A 12,428-nucleotide genomic window follows, 5' to 3' on the forward strand; every position below is an offset into this window, starting at 1 on the left:
CCGTTCAAAGACAGGGTCGCTAAGAACATTTACGTTGAAAGCACAACTTTATTCTGAAAGCCCACGTTATAGCGTTTGTTTATGTAACTTGCTGGTAGCTTCTGCTAGCTAGCTAGCTCAACATTAGCATGTCAAAACTACCGTCACAAAGTAAAACTTGTCACCAAAGCAAACACTACAGACGTTATCGGCCTAATGTTACATGTGTTCTCCTTCAACTAGCAAACTAAATGACTAACTATCTAACTCAGTTGTACTCCCAAGCCGACGCGCACACGGACCGACTCGGTGGGCTGCTGTCAGCGGCAGGTCCGAGCGGTGTGGACGGGGTAGGCCCAGTCATCGCACCGTGGTGTCCGAGTGTCCATCGGCTTGGGAGTATAACCGAGTTACAATAGTGCCCCCTCTTTTGTTTTCTTCTGTCCTGTGTCTCCTCAGTCTCCATCTCTCACGGTCTCTACCGTTGTATCTGTGTAACTCAGCCGAGCCAACCAACCTCGTGACGTCACAGGCTAGAGTACTACAACATGGCGGCGCTCTTGCCAAGAAAGATGAAAAATATCTTCTTTTTTTTTAAATGCTGACATTTGTTATGTTTGTTATATAATTGTTCATTGGAGTGGAAATCCCTTTAGTAAACCAGCTTAACTTGGTTTAACGTTTCATTTCCACTTTAAAGGTAAAAGCCCACACCCTTAAATTTGTTGTCTTTAAACCCAAGCCAAGCTATCCCTTATGGCAATACAATTGATTTTTTTTTCTTCTCAGACTTGTTTTCACAAACTAAGTAGTGCTGCTCATAACTAGTAAACTGTAACTATGTGTAAAATCGGTGGATTGCCCCTTTAATGAGACATAACTTTGGTTGTTAGAAGGTCACTCAGGTGATGGAGAAAGTCAGTTGGTGAGAGAAGTGTTGTAGTAGTTACTAAGTTTCTATCAAGCTAACTAGTCCGTACAGCAGTACAGGATACATAACATGAGAAGTCTCTTTTATGAACCCAATATTAAAGGCCTCATGAACTGAGTTTAATTGTCTTTTATTCATGGTTTGACATTGTTTCCTCAGGATTTTGTGAGCTGAATTGTTGCTGCTACTAGTGCTATTTAGCTTGATACAGAGGTAGTGTTGAATGTTATCTGTGCCGGAAGGGGTTAGCTAGAGGTTAGTTAGGATTGCACTAATATGAGTTATGTATTTTTATTTTCTATTGTTCTATACACCCATGTGTATAGGTAAGACAAATTGGTAGGAACATGGTATTTTGCCTCTGGGCTTATACCTTGTAATGAATGAATAAGTGAATGAGTATTGTAAAATCAACTAACCCATGTTTTTTTGTTTCTTCTGCCCTGCAGATAGTGTATGAGGTAGTCACAGATGGCTGGCTGACATATGTGGAAGGCGTCTGCGTCATTTGGTTCACCGTTGAGGTGTTTGCCCGTGTCGTCTTCTGCCCCGACAAGGCAGAGTTCTTCCGCAGCGCCCTCAACATCATAGACTTTGTGGCCATCGTGCCATTTTACCTGGAGGTGGCGCTGAGCGGCCTCTCCTCCAAAACAGCCAAAGACGTGCTGAGCTTCCTGCGTGTGGTGCGCTTTGTACGTATCCTGCGTATTTTCAAGCTGACTCGTCACTTTGTCGGTTTGCGGGTCCTGGGCCACACTCTGCGGGCGAGCACCAACGAGTTCCTGTTGCTCATCATCTTCCTGGCGCTGGGCGTCCTCATCTTTGCTACCATGATCTACTATGCTGAACGCATCGGTGCCGACCCTGACGATCCAACAGCCGCGACCCACACCAGCTTCAAGAACATCCCCATTGGGTTCTGGTGGGCTGTGGTGACCATGACCACGCTGGGCTACGGGGATATGTACCCTGAGACATGGTCAGGAATGCTGGTGGGTGCCCTCTGCGCCTTGGCCGGTGTGCTGACCATCGCCATGCCTGTGCCCGTCATCGTCAACAACTTCGGCATGTACTACTCCCTGGCGATGGCCAAGCAGAAGCTCCCCAAGAAGAGGAACAAGCACATCCCCCGAGCGCCACAGCCCGGCAGCCCCAACTACTGCAAGCCAGATGCCCTGGCCATGGCAACCGCCTCGCCGCACAGGCTGATGGGCAATGTGCTCGGGCCGGGCGTGGTGGGATCCGGCAGCATGATGGGTACTGGAGACTGCCCACTGGCACAGGAGGAGATCATCGAGATCAACAGGGCAGGTGAGTGATTGACCAGAAATGGGATCATACCTACATTTTAGTGGTTCCAATGGGCCTTGAAAGTCCATAAAGTGTGTGGCTGTGAGGGGAAAAAAGATGGTAAAGTTTTTCAAAATAAAAAGCGGACTTGAAAGTACCTTATATAACTGAAGTTCAGCATCCAAATGTAAAGGCCCAGCCAAACAAGCATTTTAAAAAGCAACATCCATTCAACCATCTATTATCCGGGGTCGCCCCAGCAATGTTTTCCAGCTCTTCCTGGGGGACCCCGAGGCGTTCCCAGGCTAGACGAGATATAAACAGCAACATTTAGTGAGTAAATTAAGTGAAATAAATTCATGTCAACTGCATCGCCACAAACAAGGAATCAGCTTGCGTAGGACAATTGGTTAATTGTTTAAACACTAATTTGAGCAGTGTCAGTAAAACACCTCTGAATCGTGTATCTAATTTGAGCCAATATCACATCTTACCCCAAAACAAAGACATTTAGAGTGAATTTCACTGTGAAAGTCATTAAGAAGGGCTTCAATTTGATTTGAGAGCGTTGAAACGTGGCTCTGGTTGAGCAGTAGAGGTCATGGGACATGTTTTTGTATTTGTGGCTTGGATGTTGTTTAGCACATGGTTTGCTTTGGTTGAGAAAGGATTTGTTTTTGTTCCTGACATGTCATCTTTTTCTGCTTTACTACTTATAGAGTTCCAAATTCTAAAGTTAATCACTGGAGTGGCCTTAACAAAAAATAATCATATAAAACTGTCCAAGTTTCTCACTTTCTCGTCAAACCGATGACCAGAGGTCAAATTTCAAGCACCAAATTGATGGGAGGAGTGTGTATCTAACAGGTTTTGAAGCTGTAAATAACTTTGCTGATGTCCTCGTTCTTCCTAGAGAAGAGTACACTAAAATAGATTTTAATTTACGATGGGACGAGAAAGCTGGAAAAAAAAGCTTATTACTTTCTCTCGACAAAATCCATCTCTTCCCTCTCGCAGCCAGATGCTGAACCACCAAGGCTGACATCGTTCAGATAATCCTGGATTGGGTCTATATAGATATACAGTATTTTCTGCCTGTCGAAACATTGATCCAGGTCATCTCATCTCTGCTCTGCTGTTTTAATTGACATGTCCATCATCTGCACTGATACACGAATGTGTGTGAGTGTGTGTGTGTGTGGGGCGGCTTGCTGCTTGTGGTGGAGTTGCAGTTTGTGCTTTTACAGGATTTAAGGTTTATAACTATGAATAGCCTTGAGATTGGCTTGCCACCAGAGTGTCTGACAGCAAACTGGCATGTAATCAGTGTGTGTGAGTGTGATTTTGAGCACTTAAACACTTGCTTTTAACAAAGCATTTGCACACGCATTGTTGCATATCATAAGTTCCCTCCTTTTGGTTCTGCACATCTTTGGAAATTAGCACTAAAGATGCGCGAATTGCAACTGAGCCCATTGAAGAAGCCAGTGTGTAGGTTTTTGCGGCTTTTAGTGGTGAAGTTGCAGTTTGCAACCAACCAAAATTTCTTCCTGTGTGCCAAGTGTGTAGGAGAACTATGGTGGCCAACGCAAAACCATGAATGGCCCTCTTCAGATTACCGTGAGAGAGTCTAAAACTTTTCATATGAACATTCGTGTGCAACACTGAACATGTGCTCTGTAACCCGATTTGACTGTTATCAGGCCATTAAATAGGCGTGATCAGTCCCTATAAGCACCATAGATGTGGGTCATTAGGAGCCTACTACTCCTACTATGTTGTAAAAGTGAAAGTGAAACACGTTCTAACATGTAAAACTGAATGAAATGTCACGTTTTGATCAGAAACAAAAATACTTCTTTAGGTTTAAGCAACAAGTCTACAACTTCTTTAGGTTTAGGCAAAAAAACAAAACAACTAGTTAAGTTTAGGGAAAAAATCACGTTCAATAACTATGAACACAAAGACAACTACACATTGAACTCCGGGTGAAAACCCTGTGTTTTGTGTCCCATCCATCATCACCAACCTCCACCCTATGTGGAGTTTCACACTGTCTTTACTACAGCGCCTGACTTCTGCTTCTGCTCCTGTCATAATTACTACGACCACTAGAAGTCGCTGTTGTGGTCTTTTATACCTTCTTTTGGTGATCTACCATGTGAATAGATGATAAAACCTACTCGCCCCTACCCACATCTATGGGGCTTATAGCGACTGCTAATGCCTATTTAACAGCCTGACAACAGTCTAATCGGCCGGTTCTGTTATCTCCATATTTAATCATGTATCTCATTGTAAAAAGAAAAACTGTTAAAAAAAGGTAAACGGACGGCTTTTCACTCCGCCTTCCTTGTGGCCATTTAGAAAAAACTAACAAAGCGCTTTTCTGACGCGGCCGTACGATGCGATGCACGGGCTCGTTCTCTTCCAGAATAACCCCGACCAGAGTTTCTTAGTTTATTGTGTGCAGACATTTGTGTCCTCTGTGTATGTGTGTGTCCACCCCCCTCTGGCCTGTGTCTGTTAGTCTTGAGCAGTAAATCATATCAGATTAGACAGATTTGACAGCTGTGTTGAAAGCTACAAACACTGCTTCCCCTGTAGCCATTTCCTCTTTAGTGTGTGTGTGTGTGTGTGTGTGTGTGTGTGTGTGTGTGTGTGCGTGTGCGTGTGCGTGTGTGTGTGTGTGTGTGTGTGTGTGTGTGCGTGTGCGTGTGTGCGTGTGGTACAGTATTATTTTGTCCCACACTCCTTTGTTTAGTCTCTCTCGTTCAGTACTGTTAAATGCTGTGTGTGAGTATGTGAAGTGTGTGTGTGTGTGTGTGTGTGTGTGTGTGTCTACAGCCTGCTCTGCTGCAGTGTGTTGGTCATGTGATCAGGATAGCTATCACAAGGCACTAACGTCCCTTTACCCCCCCCCCCCCCCCCCCCCCCCTCCCCCCCCCCTCTTCTATTGCTTCTCCATCCTCTCTTTACCCTCTTTCATTTTTCTTTTTACCACCTAATCATTTTTTTCCCCCACCACTTCTCTTTCACCTCCCGCATTCCTGCTTCGGTTTCTCCTTGTCGTCCTCTGAGTCCTTCTTATCTCCCTTTTCCATTTTTATTGCTTTTATGCTCTCATCCTTTTACCTTCCCTGTTTCTCTCAATGGGTGCCCCTGCATACTCCTCCTCCTCTCTCCCGACCATTAATCTTCTCTTCTTTTATGTCCCCCTCCTCCTCACTCTCACTCTCAACTCCCACCCCCCCTCCCTCTTTCACATTCTATCTTTTTTTCCACTTTGTTTTCTGTATTCTTCTGCATTTTCTCTCAATTTGTTATTTTGACCTTTTCTGTATCCTCCCCATGTTTCCTCCCATCTCCTTTCCATGTCTCCTTTCCTCTCCTCTTTATCCTCTCACCATGACTTTTCCTTCCTCTCCTCCTGCACCATTTCTCAACATCCCTGCTTCTCTTCTGTCACCTCCTCACTGCTCCCTTTTCTACCATTCCTTTTTCTTTACCTCCCCTCCCCCCTTTCCACATCTCTCCTTCTCCTTCTCCCAGATTCCAAGCAGAATGGCGATGCGGCGGCTAATGCGGCGGCCCTGGCCAATGAGGACTGCCCTACCATCGACCAGGTCCTTGGGGACGAGCGTAGCCCGGCCACCGGGGGCCTCGGCTCCACCACCAGCCGCGAGCGCTACCCGCACGACCGGGCCTGCTTCCTGCTGAGCGCCGGGGAGTTCCAGCGCACGACGGACGGGAACGTTCGAAAAGGTAGGAGGGCGGAGGGGGGGAGGCGGAGGATTGAGGGGGAAAAAGGAGGAAGAGGAGGAGGAGGAGGAGGAGGAGGAGAAGGAGGAGGAGGAGCGGGGGTAGGGTGGTACTTGAGTGACAGCAGTGGGCTGTCGGTCGATGCATGGTCCTGATTGATACGTGCTGACAGTGTGTGTAGTGTGCAAAAAACATCAACACGCACATGTAGACACGTATGTTACAAGCACACATTATTGTACTCACATACATACAGGTGGTGGACAAAATAATAGAAACACCTAACAGTATAAAGGTGTTCATGGTATTATGCCCACCCTCCCGGACCTTTAGAATAAGATGCACATATACAACAAAAGGTAGATGCAAAAGCGCACACACCATACAGACAACAAATATATTTGTAATTCAAAATATTCAACAGGCATTGAGAGCTAAAACTGAGACTCAGCAACACACACACCATATTACATTTCCCTCCCACTTCCCTCCATCATTCTGTGTGTCACACCTTCAAACTACAGCTGTAGTAGAGGAAGTCCCCTTCATGCATTTATCCTGCATCTGTACTGCAGAGGTCCTGCAGAGGCTGCTGCAGCACTATGTGCGCTGATGTTGAAGTGACTGGATTTACTGTACTGTAACACACACACGAGTATTCATGACAGCTTTTTTTCTGTGAATTGGTGGTCAGATAATGCAATTATATTCAGATTCTGCAGATGATTCCTCACTTGAGGTGGGTCGACAGTCACTCAGCAACACTACTGTACATGCAGGATAACACCGGTCTTCTGTGTATACGCTGTATTTCTATGTTCTATCATAGCTGATACAGTTCTTTGTGTTAAACTGTGTACATGCAGCTAAACATGTTTCATTTCAAAACACTGTCCTTTATTGAGATTATGTCATGTTTGATACAGAGAGGTTTTAGAATACAGATAAGTGTTTTTTTACTATCAACAAATCCCATGAAAAGGCACAAGAATATTAGCATTGGTTGTTTGTTCAAATGGCTTAACTCACACTTACAATCCTCAAATGGTCTTCCAGGTAAAAATATGTAGAATAAAAGAAAATTAGGGAATGACAGGGAGTGTGTAGGTTCATGTATACATAATAATATATTATTTTTTTTAATTATTTTATTATACATACATGTCCCCCGCTTTTCTTCTGGCACCATCATCAGGTCAAAATTGAAATTTGTCCAAAACTTTGTTTTTTGACCAAATACAAGCACAACTAATGGCATTCCCATCAGCCCCAGCTGTGCTTTGTGTTAGTACTAAATAGCAAAAGTGAGCTTTTATTTAGAGCTTTAGAGCTTTGAATCTGCTAACACGTAGGCCTGTCATGATAATTATGTTACTGACGATGTATGGACACGACCTTGGTCATTTTTGCTGACCTCGATATTGCCCCGTTGTGTTTACATGCGTGTTTGCTGACACAAGAATGTCACCAACATTTTCGCCAACAAGATGCCAGAATAAACAGCAGGGTATTCATATTAGAAGACATGGACATTGCTTAGACATTGGACATTTTTGTTAACAGAGCCTGATTGTCCATTTTATTTATTGTTTTGATTGTGTGGTTTTATTTGATTTATTTTCATTTATTTAGGATATTTTAAGTTAATATATATATATATATTTTTTTGCACTTTCCAATTCCAATGTATGAATATTCTTAAGAATTAAAAGTCCATTGCGCTTTTAAACAGTGTACTTGCATTATTATGCTATTATATCATCTTTATATCAGTGGCATGAAATGGTCTTAAAGCCTCTGCAGCCACACAGTTAATCTGGCTGATTAGATCTCTTCTCAGACCAGGGCTGTCGAAGTTAATGTGATAATGATAATGTGATAATAATAACGCGTTAACGCAAATCTGTTTTAACGCCACTAATTTCTTTAACACAACTTGTGATTTTTAGGTTGGAGCAGGCTCAGTTTTGAAGCTCAGTTTTAAAACCTGATGAATCCATCGGTACCAACCATGTCATACTAGCTTGTCAAGAAGGAGGCTAAATAATGCTCCAAATTTAAGTTCAATTTTGGCGAGGAAAAACTGTCCCTTGACCCCACGAGTCTCCCCTTTACAGACATGCCCACTTTATGATAATCACTTGCAGTTTGAGGGCAAGTCATAGTCAAGTCAGCACACTGACACACTGACAGCTGTTGTTGCCTGTTGGGCTGCAGTTTGTCATGTTATGATTTGAGTATATGTTTTTATGCTAAATGCAGTACCTGTGAGGGTTTCTGGACAATATTTGTCATTGTTTTGTTTTGTTAAATGATTTACAATAATACATATAAATACATACATTTGCATAAAGCAGCATATTTGCCCACTCCCATGTTGATAAGAATATGAAATACTTGACAAATCTCCCTTTAAAGGGACTATTTGAACAGATAAAAAAAATGTGTGATTAATTTACAATTAACCAAGACTAAATATTCTAATCGATTGACAGCCCTAGCCCCCAATATCGTTTATCACAATTATATCTGGGACAATATATCGTCCGACAACAGTAGTTATCGTGACAGACCTACTAACACGCTCAACCAAGATGGGGAACATAGTCAACCTGCGTCGGCATGTTAGCATTGCCACTGTGAGCATGTTAGAATGCTGATATTAGCATTCAGCTCAAAGCACTGCTGTGCTTTAGTAAGTGTGTCTCACAGAGATGCTAGCATGGCTGTAGATCCTCTGGATACAGCTGGATACTTTAGTTTTTAGCAAGCGTTGCTCTGGAAAAGGAGGAAATTGGGGACTATTTTCAGTTGCGGATTTGTATGTATGTGGTGCTCTGGTGAGTATTAGTGGCAGCAGGATGGTGTATGTGGGATTGAGTAAAAGAAAAACTACATTGTGTATGAACAATGGAGCTCGATGGCACAGAGGAAGATATATCAGGCTTTGATACACACTTGTTAGTAGATACATTCATTGTTAATTCTGGTCTTTTCATGGGATTTGATTGACAAAAAAGAGAAATACAAAACATCTCCAGCCTTATCCTTTTAAGTGCTAACATCATGCTCTTATTGGAACTAACATTTGAATGTTGTAAAAATCTGTTTCTGGATGTTCTTGTTTTGAAATGAAACTCTTCATGTGTAAACGTGCAGTATTTTGAATCTGATCTGGCAGAACATGTGAGATCAGATGAGTGTCATTCCTGTTCATCACATCATGCTTCTTCATTGTTCTCCTCTTGTCTGTCTCTTTCTCAGCTTGTCACTCTATCTATCACACTTTTCTTTTTCTCACTTTTCCATGCTGTAATTCATCAATTAACTCTTCCTCTCTCTCTCTCTCTCTCTCTCTCTCTCCTCCCCACACTCCATTCTTTCTTCATTTCATCCTCATTTCCTTGTTTGCTTTCATGGTTTTCCCTCATCTTCCATTCATTTTCCTGCTATCATATTGCCTTCTGCCACCTTGACCTGCTAATAATTTTGTTTTCAAATACAACCCCCCGACCTTTCACCTTTTAACACCCAATACACTCTTCTACACACTCCCCACATGCTATTTCCCCTGACTCACACAAACACACTGCACGATATAAACACACACACACACACACAGATGGCTCAGAGTCCAGCAGTGTGACTTCCTCCCTGGGAGAGGTGTGGTTCAAGCCGGAGGGGCCTCTGCTACAGCAGGAGCTCAGTGTTAACTCCACCTCTTCCTGGATCAAACCATAGAAACACAGAGGTAACTCCTCCACACAGCCAATAATACAACATCAACTTTACAAACCAAAGATTAGATTAGATTCAACTTGATTAGACGAGGCAGTATATTCAAATTGATTAGAAAAGATTTGATGACATTAGATTAGAATAGATTCGACTAAAATGTGTTAAACCAAATTAGACCAGATTACATTCCACCAGACTAGAATTGATTAAAAAAATAAATTGATTAGACTAGACTGGACTAGATTCTATTGGACTAGACTATACTAGACTGGACTATACTAGATTAGATTAATTTAGATTAGATTGAACCAGATTAGATTAGATTAAGACTAGACTAAAATAGGTCTAATTATACTAGACTAGACTAGATTACATTCGACTAGACTACATTAAATCAGACCAGACTAAACTAGATTATATTAGATTAATTTAGATTAGAATTAACCAGATTAGACTAGATGGGACTTGATTAGATTATATGAATTGGAAGAATATTAGAATAGACCTCACTAGACTAGATTAAACTTTCTTAGACTAGACTGCACTAAAATAGGCCAAATTAAACTAAACTACATTAGATTAGAATAGATCACACTAGACCAGATTAGATTAAATTAGACTAGACTAGACCAGAATGTAAACTTGGCTCGACTAGACTAGACTTGATTAGAGTATATTGAAATGTATTAGATTAGATTAGATACAATTAGATTAGATTAGACTAAATGGGTTAAACAAAACTAGATTAGACACGATTGCGTTAGACTAGACTAGACTAGATTAAAAAAATAGATTCAACTAGACTGGACTAGATTCAATTGGACTAGACATGACTAAACTATATTAAATAAAATCAGTAGGTCAATAGGTCTAATTAAACTACATTTGACTAGATTAGATTCAGTTAGACCACATTAAACTAGATTATATTAGATTAATTTAGATTAGATTGAACCAGATTAGGTTAGACTAGACTAGACTAAACTAGACTACATCACATTAGATTAGACTAGGACTTGATTAGATTACAATGAATTGTAAAAATATTAAAATAGACCTCACTAGACAGATTACATTTTCTTAGACTGGACTACACAAGAATAGGTCAATTTAAACTAAACTACATTAGATTAAATTAGCTCAGACTAATACCAACACAACAACACACACACACACACACACACACACACACACACACAACACACACAGGTTGAATGTATAAAGGTGCATGCAGGTTGCTTGTTACTGTAAAGCTTTTAAGTGTGGTTCAGCATCATACAGTGAATAATAGCGGTGTGTAGGGTGTGTGTGGGGAGGGGGGGCATATGCATGGTGTGTGAGTGTGTGTGTGTGTTTTGTCGATACACTGTAAAAGGCTTGATCCAAACACTGACTTGTCCATTTTATTTCATTTCGATCAACAGTAGTATTTTGTTAATAATAATAATAATAATAATAGGAATTCATTCTTTATTTAGTTACGGAATTATTATAATAATTGACATAATGTGAACGGTGAAAGTGTGTATCTGTCTCCTGTATGAAGGATATATTTTCACCATCAATGGTGTTTTGCTACTGCTACATTTCATCAATGCCAGTCTTAAATGAATGTAGCATAAAGCTAATTATAGGCCCAACATACAGCATAATACAATACATCCCTTGGCACAGATAATACAAATACATTCCTATCCATAAAGTTATATATATGGAGTTATATTTATGCTTCAATTTTGTAAATTTTGTACACACAATGGGACATATTGAGAACGTCAGAAACATATTTTTTGCAAGCACATTTTTGTAGAGAAATTATCATCGCCTTTTTGTCAGTACTATAAAATAACTATAATGGCACTCGGAGAGCGCAGACCACCAGCGGAGCATCGTAAAACACTTGATTCAAACTGGAGAGAAACAAAATAAAACTCACCTAAACCGTCGTCGTTACTCTTTCCAACAATCACCAAGTGTGCTTTGGTCGAACTCAACTGTAATTTCACAGAGTTTAATGTGAAAGAAAATGCCGAATCGACAGTTTTCCTCCGCACCTAACCCCCACTCTCTCTCTGTCTCTCTCTCTCTGAAGGAAAGAGGCGGGGTCATGCGTCATCAACACGTCATCAGTTACACTGCAATGTTCTGGCTGTTCGAGATCCTTAAAAAAATTCCAGAATCCGGATCATGATTGGGATCGCCACTAAAATTGAATGAATTGTCCATTGTGTTACACCCCACCCCTTCAAAAAATGTCATTCAAATCCATCGCAAACTTTTAGAGCAATCCTGCCAACGGACAAACAAACCAACAAACCAACGCTGTTGAAAACATAACCTCCGCCAAGGCCAATTATTATTTGTAAAGATTCAGAAAGCTATGTATCTAAGCAAAACTGTATAAACTAGTTCCATGTGTGCCGCCTCCAATCAGTTACCATTCTCAGTTCTCCCCCATGGGTCCGCTCATATTAGCATTCAAATCAGCAAAGAGTTATTGTGACTGATTAGCTCCTCCTAGCTGGCTACTGAGGTAGCGGTTAGCACGGCGGCTACAGTTCAGTAGGGCTAGGTATTGTTTAAAAAAAATATGATACCTGTACCAATACCCTTAAAGTGATACCGATACCAACAGAGTACTTCATTTGATACCTTTTTGTGTAACAAGCCGCCACCACCACATTATTTTTTATCAGACTCTACAAATCACTGTGAGAAGAATCAGCAC

The 12,428-nt window shown here is 41.4% G+C and overlaps 1 protein-coding gene across 4 annotated transcripts in view; it reads left to right on the forward strand.

The window, feature by feature from the left end:
- The window catches only part of LOC119502013 (potassium voltage-gated channel subfamily C member 1-like), an 88,387-nt gene that overhangs the window by 41,366 nt on the left and 34,593 nt on the right, over positions 1–12,428 (forward strand). For all 4 annotated transcript variants that reach the window (XR_005209993.1, XM_037792833.1, XM_037792834.1 and 1 more), the window contains exons 3-4: positions 1,360–2,221; positions 5,753–5,965. Coding sequence is in view for 3 of the 4 variants with exons in the window: in XM_037792833.1 (XP_037648761.1) it covers positions 1,360–2,221; positions 5,753–5,965 (1,075 nt within the window). In the remaining variant the exon portion in view is untranslated. The remainder of the gene's footprint in view (positions 1–1,359; positions 2,222–5,752; positions 5,966–12,428) is intronic.

The sequence above is a fragment of the Sebastes umbrosus genome, chromosome 14 (genome assembly GCF_015220745.1).
Source record: "Sebastes umbrosus isolate fSebUmb1 chromosome 14, fSebUmb1.pri, whole genome shotgun sequence".
Lineage (NCBI taxonomy): Eukaryota > Metazoa > Chordata > Actinopteri > Perciformes > Sebastidae > Sebastes > Sebastes umbrosus.